General features: G+C 39.4%; 1 protein-coding gene across 1 annotated transcript in view; it reads left to right on the top strand.

Annotated features, from left to right (window-relative positions):
- Positions 1-18867, top strand: part of colec12 (collectin sub-family member 12) — a 35603-nt gene extending 16736 nt beyond the window's left edge. Inside the window, exons 3-10 of the mRNA XM_038717670.1 lie at positions 11110-11232; positions 14403-14489; positions 14618-15661; positions 15938-16510; positions 16620-16762; positions 16909-17018; positions 17219-17361; positions 18557-18867. Coding sequence (XP_038573598.1) covers positions 11110-11232; positions 14403-14489; positions 14618-15661; positions 15938-16510; positions 16620-16762; positions 16909-17018; positions 17219-17361; positions 18557-18576 — 2243 coding nt within the window. The 3' untranslated portion in view covers positions 18577-18867. The remainder of the gene's footprint in view (positions 1-11109; positions 11233-14402; positions 14490-14617; positions 15662-15937; positions 16511-16619; positions 16763-16908; positions 17019-17218; positions 17362-18556) is intronic.
- Positions 18868-19753: the final 886 nt, after the last annotated feature.

The following is a 19753-nucleotide window of genomic DNA, read 5'->3' as shown; positions in this document are numbered from 1 at the left end:
AAAACATTCAGTCACAAAAGGATGAATCATAATAACTTTCACCCTCAGCTGTACTTTGTCTTTAGTGCAAATTGATGAATGTTAGCATGCTAACACGCTAAACTAAGAACTAAGATGGGGAACATGCTAAACAGTGCCTAAAAAACCCTCAGTTTAGTAGTCTAACATTACATGATACGCAGGTATACGCTGTATATGAACAGTCAAAGATTTCCGTATACCCACTTAAAATAGTGAGATGATACGTAACAACATAGTTTCGTTTCACCCTGTCTGTTTTGCGACACACTGACGTTTGGGGCTTCTGTAGCCTGTGTGCCTGCTATGACTTCACCTACCAAACAACAACACAGCTCAGCGCAAGTTTGAAATCAACTAACATGAATCACTAAAGAAGAAATGAAACAAGAGCAAGAGCCGCTGAAGCTGCGGGTGCCACTGCAGCTGTAGCAGATGACACGGACGTTATCTGAAACTACAGAAAACGAGTCAGATGAGGCTTGTGCTATCGTAAAGTTACTTGGTGAGTGAAAGTAGCAGATATGTTATTTACGTTATCATGAATGGAACTGTAACAGCATTGTTGGTTGCTCAAATTCTTCTGGGGGAGGACCCCCAGACCCCTCAATCGTATATATTTCATCAATATTTCTTTAAATAGTATTAAAATATCTTCTAGTCTTGTTCTCGAGACCCCAATATTCTGCTTTTTGCTTTAAACTGAGCCCTTAAATGTCCCCACACTGAAAAAAAGTCTGTTGAACTTACATAAAAATAATATGTACATCGGTTGCACATATATTTATTTTTAGTCAAAATGATTAATTTCAGTTTAATATACTGAATTCTTACATGTGAAACCAACATGATTTGATTATGTTCATTCAAAGTTATTTGTTAATGTTAAATATATTAAATTATTCTGTAAAGACCCAACATTATTTGTTTGTGTTAATTTAATAATTAACACAAACAAATTAATAACGTTTACCTTACAAGAAGAAAGGGTACTGTTGTATCCAGGTTGCCTAAAATGGCAACGGCTCACTTATAGTTTGTTTTTGAGTCCCTGGGCTTTCTTTGACAGCGTGTTGTCGTCCAGCTCCATCACAACTTTCTGGAGCACTTTGAAAGAGTACTTAAGTTCAGGAGGGTAGCTGAGGTTCAAGGCATACATTAGTCCAAACAACATGGCAGCAGCTAAGGCAACGTTTTCCAGCTCATGCAGTACCACCTGGCCTTCCAGGACAATCCCAATGTCCTCTGGTCCATCAGTGGCATCTCACGTATTCCACCATGGTCTCCTAAATGGCTCCTTGGTTCAGGTCTGTCTTCTGCCTGCAGAATGCACAGTAACAAAAGAAGCAATATGAGAGGAAAGAAAATAAAACCTTAAGCCTATTATGCACCATCATACTAAGTATCTGCGTGAACTGATAACTGATTCTTCAAATTGTGGCCTGAGCCTCTATTTACCTTTGCAGCAAAGGGGTACCACCATTTGTATAATAAGTTTGATAAAAAAAATGTTTTGCTCCTGTTAGGACTTTTAAAAATATATATATTAAGTCCTGTGTTGTTGGGGTTTTTTTTTAACCACTTCTAGCCAGTTTAGATTTTCCCTAAAAATACAGTTGCACAATATACCTAGTCAACAGCTTGGCATTAGGAAATGTAACCAGTACCAAAGCAATACTCTAATGTTTTGTATAAAAAGGTCAATGTATTTTATGTAACTACACAGGATCTGTCAGTGAATGTTTATGAATTTGAATTATACTGTGTCTAATAAATGGAATATCAAGAGGTCAGCAACTAACAATTTTGTCATTATCAGTTAGTCTAATATTTCTCAGACTTTACTTGGGTATATTTGGTGACACATTTTAACATTTTGCAGAGAAACACAGAGTTGTAATCTATTGCTTTTAGGGCTGGATGATTCATCAAAAAGTAATTCAAACCGAATTTAAATAAATAAATATAAATAAATAAATATAAATTTAATGCCAACTTCACGTCATACTGGCTAAAGTATGAAGGATATAATGGAAAATCAGTATGGATTTTAGAAAATATTTACCATTAAGAGTCCCCACCCCTCTCCATGGCCTCACATAGTGCCTTTTGGTCAACAAAGGCTCAATTTTGAACTGAAGCTAACACAAGCACAAAGCAGATATATGTGTCCTGTCACTAACACAGACTTCAGTGTGCAAATCCACAGACTTCACTGATAAACCACAGAAGTGTTGAATAACAACAGGCTGCATGAGCCCCCGGCAGGTGTCTGTTCTCAGCTGTTCTCACGTGTCCAAAATACCTGGACCGACTGGTGAATGTCTCCTTCCTAATGTTATCTGCCCATCTTGCCCTTTTCTCAGCATCAGTTTGAGTGAGAACTTACACACAGACTGAGTAAAACTCCATACAGCTGACACCACTCCTCATAAGCCATACTGCTTTTCTTCATTTTAGTAGCCGACAGGCTTGCTGAATAGCTAAGCAAGCTTGCTTTCTGAAAATACTGAGGTGATCAGATTGATGAAAACACTGCTTACAAAAACAAACAGTAAATACTATCAACAGTATGTACAAAGTAAGTAAGGAGATCGATGGTGACATTAATGGTACTGTAGAGGTGACGTCAATCTCAAAGTACTGAATCCTAATAATTATACTCAGTGTATTCTCTCGCTCATATTTCCGGGTCTTCATTGAGGTACACACACAGCCCCTTGAGTATGCATTCCCGCCGAACATCAATATCATCATCCTAAATCAGGGGGGAATAAGCAGAGTTGAGTCATGGAGTTGAAAGTCCTTAAAAATTTCATCATATACACAACATTTCTTTAGTACCTTCATTACCAAACATAACCAAAATGCTGCATAAATGTCAAAACAAAACTACAGGCAGACTCAGTAGAAATTGTGGTCTGTGACAACAAATACTGCACTTTATAACCTTCATGGCAGCAGGATTTATTACAGGACTGTATTAGACTACATAAAATTTTACCTAAGATTGCAGCAAGAAAATACCCAGGATCTTATGAGAGTCTTGACAGTCTACTTTAAACATCTCCAGTGTTTCCCACAGAATGACAGTGCAGTTGACGTTGACTATCAGCTATATACAGCGTACTAGCCTCGAAAGTCCAGCTGCATTCTAACATTAACATAGCTCTTCTTATTAGCTAGGCTCTTTACATGCTTGCTTTTTTTTTTTTTTTTTTTAAAGCTGGGTCTCCGACATTGACAGCGTTGCGTTGGACAGCTTTGTGCAGCTGTGTTCATGAGGGAGAGGGAGAGAGAGACAGAAAGAGAGGGACAGGTGAGCGAGAGAGAGGGATGAGCAAGAAGATGTGCTGTGCAAATGCGCTATGGCGCCTTGCAATCAAATATGATTTAAAAAAAAAATCGAATATCAATATGTGGCCGTCAGCGTTGATATTGTGGAGGGCCACCACAAATAAATGAACGTATGGGAAACACTGATGTCAAATAAAATGAAAACATATTACTCACCATTTACTACATGGCCTAAGGTACGAAGCGGAGATCTCAACTGGAGGTCACCAAATACCTATCCAGAAAAAGATATATACATATTATTTCTACTAGCTGGTGAAGCATCCTGTTTGTGCCACAGTGTATCCAAGTTTAAAATTAAAATGATAAAGGTATTTGAATAATACTCATCATTCATCCTTTATCCATCACAATATTAAACAAAAATAAAACATTTTAAATCAGTAAACTTGATGTGCGATTAATTTTCTTGCCAATTTAATCTCAGGCAGCACATCCAAGCTTTAATTTCAACAGAAAATGTAAAGAATTATTAAACATTTAACGTCAGGAATAAGACTGGCGATAAGCGGTTGATGATGGATGGATGGATGGATGGATGGATGGATGGATGGTTAGGAATAAGGATAGTAAGAATCGCTCTAATCAGAGTAATGCACCTCCTCTACATGGAGTTACTGGAGATAAAGATATTGAGGACGTTGGAGGGATATCTATGTATTGTAAATCAGTGCTGATGTTATGAGCAGTTTACTTTCATCAAGCTATATTTAGAAAACACAGAATATTAACTTTACCGACTTTATCAAGTGCTGCTTTCTAATTAATAAGCACAGAGCATGTGCACTGTCATAAAAAAAAAACTGCAGTTACCCTTTAGCCTGGACTAACCTTATGAAGAATAAGTTGTGAAGAATGTGAAAGTTAAGTCTGAATTTTAACATGACATTTCTAGAATGATGCTTAACGTTACTGATAAGTGTGACATTGCATGTTGAATTTCATTGTGCAGCAGTCTGCAGACCAAGACTACATTAAGCTAACTGTTACTGAATATCTATAATGCAGACTGACATTTGACAAGATTTAATTACCTTTACCTTGTGGAGAGCTCTCCAAGCATTGAAGGGCTTTAGCAAAGCTAACGCTAACGAGTGGTAACGTTAGCTAACCTTGACATTGACTAATTCATGTTGCTCGATGTTACTGGCAGATAAAAACCACAACACAGTCTAAATGATGCACCTAACGTGACTACATATGTTTCTGACCAACATATGACAAAGTTGTATTACCTTTACTGTGTGAAGAGCTGGCCAGACTGATGAATTCAACCGACCGAATCGAAAAAATGGCGCCCTCGGTTAGTTAGTAGTACTAAATTACACATTTATTGTAGTTATGAGGCAAATTAATTCCATTTCATTTGTCTCAGGAATAATAAAAAATAATATTTCATTCTTAGTAATCCACTGTGGTATATGTTTGTTTTTATGTATTTTAGTTTGTTAAAGCAATTTTTTTAACCAAATTGATTCAGTATGAGGTTGATTATGGAAATTATAACTTGAGCCACAATTAGATGTAATTGTAATTTTGTAGACAAATACCACACAGTAGTGTGACCACAAATGTGTGTTCCATCTGGAAATGTGAGATGAAAATGCCGCATTTGGCAGCATTGAAATCCTTCAGACTCCATCCAGGTGACATATAGAGGCCTGGCCTGTCTTGTGACTACTTCTTTTTGGATTTTGGCCATATTCAGCTTTCATATACACAAAATGGAAGGAGGTCAAAAGAAAGAATTCCTGTGGTCGCCACCCAGTTACTGTATATAACATAGTATTAACACTCTGCACAAAAGGTCTTCACACACTGGTCTGTACAGGCTTTCTTTGTGTTGCCATGGAAGTTTCCACTGCCAGCCAGGAGAGAGACTGGGCATGTAGGAAAGTCTAATGGCAGGTACATGGAATAAGGGAATAAGTGTTGAGATTTTTTTTCTTTGACTGACTCAGAGTCCAAATGAAATGCAGCTGTACAGGCACAACACAGGACTGCCCTTATGTTTCTCTCTCTGCGTCTTTTCTCGTTTTTCCTGTCTCTCTGCCTCTGTCCTTTAGTTTCATAACAATGAACGATGAACTACAGTTGACCATAACTTCTTCTTAGTATCAATACCATCCTTGATAACTCTAGAGCATCTACTGTAATGTATCTGACCAGTGTGAGAGCTGCACAAATTACATAATGCTGCTTGCAAATGTTTTTTCAAATAGTGTCATTGTCAAAAAGGATTTCACCAAGACGATTCAGAGTCTACAGCCATGTTAGCGGCTTTGTGACCCTATACTTCTCAGCACAGTGGTACTTTGAGCTTAATGCTCATTTCAGCATGCTAATATTCTCACAATGACAATGCTAACTTGTTAATGTTTAACAGGTATTCTTTTTGTAAAGGAATTAGTAAAGGTAGAATGACACAATGGGTCAGTGGGTCACGATTGGGTCATTTGCAAACCTGAGTCATGTTCATCTTTTAGAACAGCTCAAGTCTCCTCTGTGTCTCTGGTCCATTTGTGCTTCACCTTAGACCAAACTGACTAACACAGAATTAGTGGAATGGGATTAGGGTTAGTATAATGAGTAGAAGGCAGCTGTAAGTGACATAGAATGTAACTTTGGTTAGCTCAAGTAAGCATTGCAACATCTTTAGGATCCAATATATAATTGAATCTTCACATGTGTATGGCTGGGTGAGAAATAACCTTATTCGGACATGTAGTGAATCTCGTAGGATAAAATACTCCCCCTTAGAAATAGGTGGCACACACACAGTGATTAACTTGTACCGCTTCTCTAGGCATTTGGTCATAAACCATTGCACAGTATTAGAAAATGACTGGGAAATTTGAATTCTGGCACTGGATGATGGCACTGGATGATGTCTTTACCGAATCTCAAGACAATCCATCAAATAGTAATTAATATATTTCACTTAAACCCTTAAATGGGGTGGTGATGGGCAGTGGATAAGACACATGCCTTTGGGTTCGAATCCACTCAGACGCCATCGTGTCCCTGAGCAAGACACTTAACCCCTAAGTTGCTCCAGAGGCTTGCAACCTCTGACATATATAGCAATTTTAAGTCGCATTGGATAAAAGCGTCAGCTAAATGAATAAATGTAAATGTCAACCTTATGGTAATGGTGGCACTACAGTAATAGTCAGGGGATCACAAAGTTAGGATGGGATTGCTTAGGATACATTGTCTGAGTACTATTAATGTCTGTAGCAAATTTGTGCCAATCCATCTAGAACAAGTTGAGATATTTCACTGGAAAAGTAAATATTTTGACCTTTTGGGGGTGCTAGAGGAAATGTTAGGAGATCGCCAGAATTATTAGGATTCATCCTTATGAATGTCTGTAGCAAATTTCATGGTAATCTATTCAGTCTAAAGTGGTGGGGACCAACAGACTAACAATGTAATCCCTAGAGCCACAGTGCTAGCATGACTAAAAAGTAGTTTTGAGATAAATGCTCATGGAGTTTTGGAAAATAAATGTTTTTTTTTGTCTCAATCCTTAAACTCAGCCCATGTAAATGCAAAAAAATAGGCCAAAATATACAGGCTGTCACTTGACAGCAGTAGTATGTAAGATACAGTATTCTCCACTTTGCATCTGCTCTTTCTAGGTTTTTCTGGCATTTATTAACCTCTTGGGGAGAAATCTGGCTGGATTCCACTTTTTTGATTAGGACGTCCTGGCTGCTGTCCAGCTTCTCGGCTCTCAACAGGCTCATTCCTCTCGTGTTCTGTACATTGGGTGTAGCAATGTGTTTTCAGTCAGCTCATGATCTGTGTGCGTCAGCATGTTTATGTACTGTGGTAGTTTCAACAGCAAGAAGTCACAATGGCCCCTTTGGATATGAAACAGGACGCAGTCTCTAACTAATAGGGTACATCACGAGGGGATGAAACACAAACTTGTCTAAGCAGTACACGCAAAGAAGAAATAATGGTGACTTTTGGATTTTAAGGATCTATTTGATTTTCTTTATCACAATTGAGAATCATATTTTCAGGACCTTTGGAATTTGCTTTGAAAAGATTGTACATGATGTTATTAATTGTCCAAGATTTGCTGTCCTGTATTATTATCATCAGCATAGTAGACAGTATGAGTTCAGTCAGAAATGTTTGCTATACTTTACCATGATTACTTTACCATACCTTACCATACTCTGTGGATGTAGTTACGACAAAACAAACCATCAATGTGTTTGCAAGAACTACTTGGCCCTTCATCGAGTATGGATATAGAAACCCAGTAGTTTTTTCTCTCTGGATTCTATGTAACACAATACTGCAGCTACCTTGGAAGCATTTGCTCTTTATCATTATTGTGCCACATCACTGACAGAATTGTTGTTCAAGCGAAATCCCTTAGAGAAAATACACTCCAGTGACAAGCAGTGGTAAAATGGTGTGACACTGGAAGGAGCTACTGGCTGCTCTGCCCATAATGAAATTCCATGTTAGTTCAGTTGAAGCATCATTGCTGTGAGAACATGACAGTCAGAGTTTGTAACCTGCCAGGTTCTGCAGCACAGTATTGCTAAGTACTGACAGTTTAAACTCTAGGAAGTTGACAACATTTGCATTTAGAGTTTGGACAGTTAAAGCCCCTTTATCTTGGATTAGCTTGAACATCCATTTTTCCGTGTCAGAATCCAAAGGTGATTGAGCATTTTCCATTTCTACCCCCTCACTTTGGAACAGTTTGTAAAAATACAGTTTGATAGGCCTTCCCCAACTATGGCTTTTTAAATCATGTCTTAGTAGTACTCCCCAAGACTTGTAAAAACACTTTGATGTGGAAAATTAATGGAGTTCCCCTTTGAGACATTTGGATATAATTTTTGACTGCTTTTGAGTGTTCACAATTACTCAAAAATTGTGATGTCATGATTAGCCTGCTTTTATTTTGTCTATTTTAAGGTTAACTATTCCAATGATGGCCAAGTTTAACAGGGGGAGCGAAACATCTGATGAAGACCCTGTTCTGGTAGTGTAATTCATTTCCCTAGTGCCCTATATCTATGAATGCCCTTGATTTTAACCTTTGTTGGATAACTAGTGCCCTATAGTGCCCTCGTGATGTTTAGTTTGAATATTGCAAAAATGTGGTTACAACTCTGTTAACTCTCAGTAACCAGTAAGAGTGCAGCAGGTGTAACAACATGCTGACACACAAATATAGATTTAATCAACAAACATGGTTAGCCTGAGTCCCGTCATACAGTCTCTTTTAAGATTCATGCACTTATTTTTATCACAGAATCTGAGATACAGAGTAGAATCAGCATTAGCTCAGTCTGTGGGGACTTGGCTTGGGAAGGACATCTAACTGCTCCCTGTTCTCTGCGCATTGGCTGCCCACTGCTCCTAATTAGGATGGGTTAAATGCAGAGAGCAAATTCCGCATGCGTTGGACTGTGTATAAATTGTATGTGGGTGATAAAGTTGATTAAAGAAGATTAAAGAAAAGTATGTGGGGGGATTGTACAAGAATCTGTTTGTAGTGGGGGGTTGTAGAAAAGTTAATTATTGAAAAATCTAGAATGGAAAAGTGAGTGAAAGGGTTTTGACTGTGAGAAAGTATTTGAAATTAAGTGACCCTGCAAGCATGAGGAACACACATATGATACAGCCACCATGGTCAAGTTCATACTCTAATGAACACTGAAATACCAGCCGTGATTTGCTCTTGACCCAGAACCTGCAGACGGTCAGCTGCTTGTTTACATGGTGTGATGTTGTCCTTTGAGCAGCATGTGGTCAGGACCAGTGGGGAGGGGGGGTCCTCTGATGGAGCTCTCCACACTGGCTCCCAACATGAGGCTCTCAGCACACATAAAGACAACAGTGGTCTGCATATCCTTGTCTGGGTCCACGGCTGGGCCCCTTTGAGGTGGTCAGAGATGATGTTTGCACAGATGTGTAGGTCCAAAGCTGAGAGTCCAAACCACCAGTACCCCTCTGGTGGTCCTGGCCACCCCCTGACTGGGAAGGATGGAGCCTCTTGTTGCCTACACATTCAGTCCCATCACGGGTGACATGACTTAAAGGGACAGCATGAGGCTGATACACTTAGTGGGAGGAAGTTATATCAAGATGACAGATGGGGAATTTTTACAGCTTCCCGCAGTAGAAACAATAGACCTACCCAAAATGCCAAGGTGCATGTTTTGACCAGAGCCTGGTGCTTTAGAGGATGACATAACCCAAAAGGATTACCTAATCTTTTTGCCTAATAGACTTGTATGTCTGTCAAATGAGAATTTAAGCTCAGTGGTTCAGCATAATCTTTGTATAGCATTGTGATCACATGTATTTATTTTACATAACTACATGAACTACATGAAAATGATTTCAGAACTTTAAAGCGATGCAAAATGGTAAAATAATTTACATTTTTGTTGCACAGGGCCATGTTGAAAACCTTTGCTTGGCTTGGGTAAACAACTCTGTGTAAAGATATAGATGTTGCCCTGTTTCAAGATAACAGCAATCACTTAAGTGAGTATTATTATAACTGATGGAGCCACAGGGAAAATAATACCCAAGTTGTAAGTACAAAAAGTTTTCCTATAAGGCACACTTTGGATAGCCCAGTTTAAGTGGTGTAAAAAGTATTCAAATCATCATTTCCTTAAGTAAAAGTACCAATACCATACTATTAAAATACTCAAAATTTGACCTTTTACCAAATTTGAGTAAAAGTATCAAAGTATTAACAACAAAATGTATGTTGGTAGAATGGTCCATGTCAGTGTTACAGCATATTGTTGCGTAGTTTAATCTATAATAATGCATTATATTTTATTAACTGTTCCAAGCACACATATTTTGTAAGTAAAATCATAATGTAGTGAAGTAAAAGATCAACATTTCCATCTGAATTGTAGCGGAGTAGCAGTATAAATACCCTTAAAGTAGAGACACTCAAGTAAAAAGTATCTCAAAATTCTGTACTGTGCGTGAGTAGATGTACTTTGCTATTTTTAACCATTGCCAAATTTAAGTTTGAAATTGTAACAAAAAGTATTTTACTGTTTTGTTTTTACTCAGGCTATTTATTTTATGACCATCTTGTCTGAAAAGGTGTTACAGGTTTCTCCAAATTCTCTCTTTCTATATCATCTGATTGGAAGTTTGTTCCATCTGCAGAAAGATCTTTTGCCTGAATATACACTAGCTGCCCTCTCACTCTGCTTGCCTGAGGCTACTTGGTCAGTTCTAATGAAGTCAAGTAAACATCCTGCCTGTAGTAGAATGTTTAGCATTGGATCTCATTGTGTTGGTGTTTTTCAGGACATAGTGTCAGACTAGTGAACATCTGTGACATGAATGACCAAACATTTCACTGCACTGTGGGATTAGGTTGGATGCAACAAGGAATGACACAGAAGTGGAATGGTACTTTTTTGTTTTGGTTTCTCTGTTGTATGGCTAACACATGTGCAGTGTTTTTATAGTTTTATAGTGAGTCTTCTTGCCTATTTATGAACGCAAGTGTTTTCAATTGATTCTTGGCTGAAGAAAGGCACAGCGTGTCTCACTTTAGACATGCAGTACTAAACTTAGTTATGAAATGGAAAAAAAAAAACATCCCTTGTGAATTCATTTTGAATGAAAACCTTGTAGCGGTGTATTTTTATTAACTCCCTGCTCTAGTTGCGCATTATTTGAGTCTGACACAAATTGTATTGTATGTTTCAGGAATTCAGGAGGGTACAGAGTGCACCAAGTGTAAAAATGACTGGGCACTGAGGGCGGCTATTGCACTGCTCTATGTGCTCTGTGCCCTGCTCACCATAGCAGTGGCTGTCCTCGGATACAAAGGTAAGTCATAAATTTGAATACTCAGTTTAATGATTTAGTTTTAGTTTAGTTTCTGAACTTTGGCCTCCGTAGTACAGATTTTAAAGCTGTGGTCACATTCTACAAATCCAAGTACAGTCAGTCTTACATTCAATGTAGACTGCAGAATTACTCAAATAAGACAATGATAACAGTGGGTTTTAAACCCATAGCCTTAATTCACTTTAAAGTCCACTTTCTTTACACCTTACTAGATTCCAACAGTTCTGAAAACGTGAGAAAGTCTTAAATTGTCATGTTTGAGGCATCAATGAGGTGATCTTATTCTATACCAACCTTCTGTTGGTGGCTTTGGCTCAGGATGTAGAGCGGACGGTCCAGTAATCAGTAGGTTATGTGACCTTTAGCAAGATATTGAACCCCAAATTTCTCCCAATGGCTGTGTGTGAGTCTGTGTGAATCTATTCATTACTGTTTCTGATGAGCAGTTAGCACCTTGCATGGTAGCCTCTGACATCAGTGTGTGTGAATGGGGTGAATGTGACATGTAGTGTAAAGCACTTTGGTCAGAAGACTAGTAAGGTGCTAAACAAGTACAGTCCATTTACAATGTTGTTATTAGGCATGCTAGCGTTGTAGAATGTAGAATTGTTGTAGAACTGTTGTAGAACTGTAGAATAGCAGTCGTGTTATCTCGTCTCTTTTGATTAAAAACTTCAAAATGGTCACTTTTCGGTAGGGTAAGGGTAACAAAGCCTTGATGTTGTTATTTTCAGCATAGCAATAGGTTTTTTTTAGATAATTTCCTTTAAAAACTCCATAAATTAAATATCAACAGGGCACATCACTGGAAGAATGTAAAACTAAATTGATCCAAGTCTGAGCTATCACTTGAAAAGACTCCCTTTTACAAGATCCATAGTTTACTAAATTGACATATTTCGGAGATTAGCCATAGTTTAAGATTATAAACACATTTGTTGTGCAACATTGTCCTTACTGCATTTTTGCTCTTTCTCCCTGTTTGAACTGGGGAAATTATGTTAAGTAGAAACAGAAATGAATTCCAGTTATCACAGGCGCCATCAATATGGAATGCACTTTGTGCATTGTCCAATATTACACATTCATGACCCCAATCAATCGTAGAAAACCTGTCAAAATATCCTTAAGCAAAATATTGAAGTCCCACCTGCTCCACAGGCGCCCCAACCTGGGGAACCATGTACCTCAACCAACAGACAAAAACTGCATTCACCCAATGGGAAATGATTCTATTCTAAACATGGCCTACAAATCCAGATCTAAATCTGAATACTGCCTTGTTACTGCTATCAGGATTGTTTTAGGTTTCCAGCTTTGGATCTGTGTTACTTTGTAGCCCATGTGATTTTGATGGTTTGGCTCTAATGTCTACCAGATGACCATGCAGCGACTACCCTGGCTTAACAACCCAGAGGAGATTTTATGGCTTGGTAACAATTTGTTGTCTCATGAACCACAGGCTGACTCAGAAATGGCTGCAAGTGTCCAAACTGGTTAGAGTTTGCAAGAAACCATTGTAGACTGGCTTCTGTGTTGTGTTTATCTCTTCTACACCCTTTAAACGGTATATACTGTAGTTAACCTGCAAACATAAATATAGTTCTCCGCACTAATCAAGATATTTCCTAGTCTTTGTCCTCCAAATTACGTTTAAAGCATTGTTTGCGTTACCTGCTGTTTCTGCTCCTGTAGCATTGATCAGCGTTAATCTGCTTGGCCTCGTGTTGGGTAACTGCCTAAGTATGGCTCATAACTTGGGTCGCAATAAGCAGTCAATAAGCCTTACTGAAATTAGCAAGCTTATATAATGCCTAATGCTTTTCCAATACAGGACTGTCGGGGGATGGAAAGATTAGTGGGATAAGAAGGTATGTTAGACATCAGGGAAGAAAAGATTCGGTTGCAGGCTCAGTGCTGTAGCAAAATTATTGGCAACAAATAAGGCATATACAGTATTTTTAAGCACTCAAAAAGATAAAGAAATTAGCATTTTAGACGGAAAGAGAAAGAGAGGAGATATAAGCTGCATACTCCCAACAGCACAACAACACACAACACTGGACCCATATGTGTTTATGTTCGTCCCAAGTGCAATGTTATTGCTTCGTGTTTTTGTCACTTCTGGAATGATAACAGTGAGAGCTTAGGATGTTTTCCAGTGTAGTTTTTAGACACCCACATACTGACAAAAAACAAACCGTGGAGGAGGAGAGGAGACAGACTCTAGTTGCAGATGTGCGGAGGAGATAGAGAAAGTGGAACCAGAGTTAGAGTGCGCTAGTGTGGTATTCTTTATGTGTTTGAATTTGTGTATACTCAAGAAGTGGAATTTGTGAATGTGCTCTGAAAATTGTAATGTTCAACAGATACACAGTTGGCCAGTTACAAAAACAAAACAAAACTCTTCACCCTGTTCATCATCCAGTTTTCAGAATTGTTTCCAGTAAGAGGAATGAGTACAGCAGCACCCTCTGCTGTTCAAAATCAGCTTGGCCAGATAACTTCTCTGGCCACAAGTTCTGTTTTCATGAGATCTATTTAACACATAATGATTCAGATTCTTTGCTGAAGTAAAAGTAGCAATAACATGTAAATTTACTCCATTACAAGTACAAATCTTGCATTCAAGAACTTTCTTAAGTAAAAGTATTTAAATATTATCAAAATTTAATTAAGTGATCTGACTTAAAGGATTCCTTAAGCAGCAGAGTGGCCTGCCAGTGTTATGTTATCATATATTGGATTATTATTACTAATGCATTATTGTACAAGCAAACGACAGTGTGTCGTATTTTGTTCATGTGTTTTATGTAAAATCTTAGTCAGAAAAGTTACTAGTAACTACAGATACATATAGTGAAGTATAGTATTTGCCTCTGAAGAGTCTATCTAGAGTCTAGATATCTATCTGTCATATCTCCTATAGACCTCTAATAGTCAGAATGTCACATTCCACATAAACTGCACTTCCTGTGTTAATGTCTTAGTATGTGTGATAGTTGTATAATGTGTTCCTCTTACCACCAGCAAGGCTAAACACTGCATCAGCATCATAATTCTGTCTGTTAATCTTGAATCATTGCTTTATAAGTGTATATTCTTTGTGTATCTATTTACATCGCACCTGCTCTTTCCTCTTTTGTCAGTGGTCCAGAAAATGGACAATGTCACAGAGGGCATGCAGAATTATGGAGGCAAGATCAATGCTGTGGAGACCGACTTAAAGAAGCTAGGTAACATAAGACTACATATCAAATATGGATAGTTTTAACCCATAAACCGGTAACATTTTGAATGCTATGTACAAGGAGTTGGTGTTATTTTCTATAACCGCAGATATTTTTGTGTGTCACCTTTTCAGATGATCAGGCAGGAGAGAAGTCTGTTAATGCCACAAGTGACATTGAGACTTTCAAGTCAGATCTAGAGGCATTACAGAACCAACTGAATGAAATTGCAGTCAGGGCAACAAGAAACAGGGACATGCTGGATGAGCTTCGGATCACAGGAGATGACCTTGAAAACGGCCATGTCTCCCTGCAGAGTTTTCTGCAAGGCAACGCTGCCTCACTGCGTGGGGTCAACCAGACCCTGGCCTCCTACAGCGGCATGATTGATGACCTCCAGACAGACACCGTGCGGCTCCAGTCAGAGATACAGGGCCAGGTCAAAGAGCAGAGCCAGACCCAGGTTAGCATCAGTGCACTAAACATTACCCAGTCCCAGCAGCGTAATCTTCTCGGCACACTGCAGAAGACAGTCGAAGACGCAGGCCAGGCAGTGCAGAAACTGAAGAATGACTATCAGGGTCTGCAGCAGACAGCCAGGCAGACCCGGGCTGACACAGAATGGCTAAAGGAAAAGGTTCAGAATCTCCAGGTTTTGGCAGCCAACAACTCAGCCCTGGCCCGGTCCAATGGAGAAGCTCTGGATGACTTGGGGGCTCAGCTCAGCACGCTAGCCAGCCAGATCCAGAACACCTCAGTTCTCACCGAGGGCCATGACCAGAGCCTGCGTGAGCTGATGGACCACCAGAGAGACCACGATAACGCCACCTCGTCTAAGTTTGACGAGATGGAAGCACGATTAGACAGACATGAGAATGACATGGACCGCGTGACTGGAAACGTGAGCTTTGCCTCGCAGCTCCTGGGTGCCATCAGCTCCGACCTGAATGGCCTGAGGTCCTGTGCTGAGACAGTGATGCGACATTCAGACCTGCTCCTGGGGCTGAACGATAGCGTGACGGAGGCCAGGGCAGACAGCAAGGAGCTGCGCGCCCAGCAGGATGAGCTGACAGCCAGGCTGGACAAAGAGGTCAGCAACCTCTCTATGGTGATGGAGGAGATGAAGCTGGTGGACAGCAAGCACTCGCAGATCATCACCAACTTCACCATCCTGCAGGGTAAGAAGAGAGGACATACTGTGTCCAAAATGATGAAAGGATTTAGATCCAAAAGAACCATATCTTTGAATTTAGACTATGACTGGGATTATACACCTGCTGGTCTTTAGTACTCTGTTGTATAAATAATAACAGATAAATAATAACTACAAATATTAGAAATAAAAAGTACAAGAAATAAAAGGCCTGTGTTCCCTGTGAAACATCTTAAGACCTTAACAGTAACAGCGCAGTCTGACCCCTATAGTCCTCTCATCTGCTGTTGTTATGTTTCAGGTCCACCAGGTCCCAGGGGCCCCAGGGGTGACAAGGGTCCACAGGGGCCAGTGGGCCAGTTAGGACAGAAGGGTGATAAAGGAGACAAAGGGATTCCAGGGTTGCTTGGACCTAAAGGAGAGAAAGGTGCTGCTGGACTACCAGGTATTCCAGGTCCAAAGGGCGCACCTGGGGCTCGGGGTCTTCCTGGTGCTAAAGGGTCGAGAGGGTCTGGAGGACGACCTGGAAGCCCTGGTGAAAAAGGTGACCCCGGGGCTCAGGGGCTTCCTGGTAGGGATGGACAGTCAGGAATGGCAGGACCACAAGGGCCACAGGGGCCCAGAGGAGCAGCAGGACCTGCAGGGTTGGAGGGGCCTCGTGGTCCTGTTGGACCCATCGGCCCACCTGGTCCTCCAGGGCTACCAGGGATACCGGCGCCTTTAGTTCCTCAAATTTCCAAGGCTCCTCAGCCCACTCAACCCACTCAGGTCTCTGAACCCCCCAAACCACCTCAACCCCCCAAACCAGCAGAGGAACCACAAGGCACCGTCTCCCGGCAGGTCCAGCCCCCTGTCACTGTTACTCCAACAACTGGTCAGTTTAATGATTACATAAGAGCAGAACATTTTTACTTATTCTGATACAACATATGACATGTGATCTAACTCCTAAATTGAAATGTTCTGTAAATGATTGGTTCCAGGTTGCCCATCTGGGTTCAGAAAGTTTAGAGACAGCTGCTACTACTTCTCCTCTGGGGCTCAGAGACTCAACTTTGACGAGTCCAACCAGTTCTGTACTAACATATCGTCTCATATGCTCATTATTAATGACAACGAGGAACAGGTAAAGAACATTTGACCCAGATAGTTACTTTAATACATTCACTGACTTTATTTACAAAAAACATTTTTATAAAATAACTTTAAATTTCAGCCTTGTTTTTCTGAAATAACCACCCTGTAAATTATCTTTTGCTCTTCTATCCGTAGCAATTTGTGAGAAATGCAATTGCAGGAAAAGGCTATTTCTGGCTGGGCCTTACTGACAGGGTGGAGGAAAATATCTGGAAATGGGTGGATGGAACTATACCTGTTTTCAAGTGAGTAAATCTGCCAAATTGTTTTTTTACAAATGTATAAATCTCTTTTAAGCAATTGGAATTTGTGTGTGTTTAAGTTATTTCTGTCTTTATTCTTTGCTTCATTCTCTTCAGAACAGCAAGCTTCTATGAATGTAACTAACAAACACCTTGTGTGATGCTTGAACATTGATACATATTGCTTGTGTTGTTGCTATCAGGAAGTGGAAGCCTGGCCAGCCTGATAACTGGACCCACGGCCACGAAGCAGGCGAGGACTGTGCTGGCCTTATCCATAATGCCAACTGGAATGATTTCTACTGCACTGACCGCATCGGGTTTATCTGTGAACGTGCCTCTGACTGTCAGTACCTTCTATGTATCTGACCTTTTTGCATTTTGAAATCTCCTGTGTGCATGTGTGTGCGTGTGTGTGCGTGTGCGTGCGTTTTTTCTATATTTTTCTTATTGGCAACAGATACCATCTAAAGGCCAAAACCAACAATGTGTCTGTTCGTCTCTCTTACTCAGTCTGCGGTACTCAGCCCCAAGTCCATTCATTCCTACTCATGATGTAAATATTTAAAAACTAGTCACAGATATATATTATCCTGAAACCAGCTGGGCACTGTTGTTTTTAGCAAATGTTACTGAAACAGGAGTAATTTGTTGGGGACTATTTTATTCATATTCCCCTGATTAATTTACTTTTGGTGCTTTAGTGAGTTGTGGTATTTACAGCACGGGGACTGTAAATGGGATCGACTCAAAATAAACTACAGTCCCCACTGACAAAACAATCTCAGGTGAAGGTCCTGTTGTTCTGGAGCTTTTGAGCGAATGGTGATCATCGGGAGAATTTACTCAGTTGCCCTGGAAATGTAGATGTTCAAACTTTCCATGATTTGAGGACTTCTCATTCTTGACCTTGGAAACACCTTGGAAACAATCAGGATCAGTGCTAATGTTCATAACAACGAAGAAACATGTCCCCTACTACAACAGTGTGACTCATTAATGTGTTCTTAGTCAATTTTGGAAAACCATGATGGTCCTTTAGGAAGTACACATCTGACGTCTGAGATATGTTGTTCACATTAGAATTTGATCGCAGATTTTGAGATAAATGTCATTTTTTCTGTAATTTAATGAATATACACACAGTGTTGGTGTACTGTGATGACCAATGTCTACTTTTTATGAGCTATGAAAAACCACTCTGTATACAGCTTTTTAGCTATGCAAGTTTTAGATTATCCAAACCAAAAAGGAACACTTAACCCTTCACTTTCTCTTGGAAATACATGGTTTTCACTGGACAGCGGCGACAGGCTTGGTAAGGATGTTATCAGTAACAGTCAAAAATCTCAAATATAAATATCCAATATAGATTAAAGGTCCTGTTTGGGTCATGATACTGGTTTGGCCCAATGTCTGTCTGCAGATTAACACAATTAGTTATTACTGTTGCTAAAACTGTTAATATATCAGCATGTACGCACATCATAAAGGTGTTAAAATGTACCTTATGTGTTTTATTTTTGTTGTTCTCTTCACAGTGACGGTTCCAGTTTTATAGCATCCACCTAAGGCAGTGTGAGCTGTCTGTGGGAGAAAGGTGAAGAGGCTGAAATTGAGGTTGAACATGCAAGGATAATGACTCTCTGACACTCTGATGAACTCAGCTCAGTCGAGCATCACTGAGACTTGGACTGATCTTTGTCATAAAGACACTTTAAAACACAGTATGGTGCAAAAGACAGATCATGCACAGACCCAGCCGACTATTGTATTGATTTAGTATTTGTACTGAAGGAACATGAGAATATAGGCATTTATTGAGGCTATGCTAAGTCATTATTTGGTGCAGCCTATGCTAAGTCATTATTTGGTGCAGCCAATGTTGTACAGGCGTATCTGTAAATAATACACACTAAAGATACATTGTTGGTTGGGATTAAATTTCATACCATTTTATTTCTTAACTACCTTTTTAATCTTTAAACTTAAAATCTATATCAGAGGATTATGTTGTTAATAAAGTTGAACTATTTTTATACTGTTAAATACTTCACAGAACAAGAACTGTGATTAGAAATAAGTTCCCGTGAAAATGCTAAGCAGCACCCACTCACCATCAGCAAATGACTGCAAACTCAGATAATAAATAGAAATAAAGCTAATGCAATTTTACATTTCTACAAACTAAAATGTCAATGTAATTTCTTTTGGTTCTACTTCTGAGAATAGAGGCTCAGTGTGAGCATTGCTGCTGTTGTATGAAGGACAGTATTTCTTAGACTTTAGACTGCCAGTATGAGTTTTATACAGTATGAGGCACACATTAACAATACGTACATTTTTGTATCCATCTTATGATGATTTATTCATTATACCAAATACAATATGTGAAATATGTAACGTGTTTATAATTTGCATAATCAGTTGTTATTGTTGTGTGATTTTTTTCCAATTCATATAATGCTCAAGGACTGAGTAGCAGTTTGTAATGTGGCTACAGGCTCATTATGCCTTAATGAAATTACCATGTTCCTATGGATCACAATAAAATGGGAAAGAAAGTGTGTGTGGATTCACTGCTCTTTGGCCTATGAAATATTGTAGTAAATGCATTAACGGGATATGAAAAGACATTTATTTGTCTATAAAAACAAAAGAAGAAAGGACACTCCTAATTAACGCATTACTGATATCAGGCGCATCTGCATCCTTTAGTTTATTTATATATGCAGCTT

This window comes from Micropterus salmoides, unplaced genomic scaffold (genome assembly GCF_014851395.1).
Source record: "Micropterus salmoides isolate LMB-PRFRI ecotype aquatic unplaced genomic scaffold, ASM1485139v1 Ms_hic_scaffold_14, whole genome shotgun sequence".
Classification (NCBI taxonomy): domain Eukaryota; kingdom Metazoa; phylum Chordata; class Actinopteri; order Centrarchiformes; family Centrarchidae; genus Micropterus; species Micropterus salmoides.
This window is presented reverse-complemented; position numbering and strand designations above follow the sequence as displayed.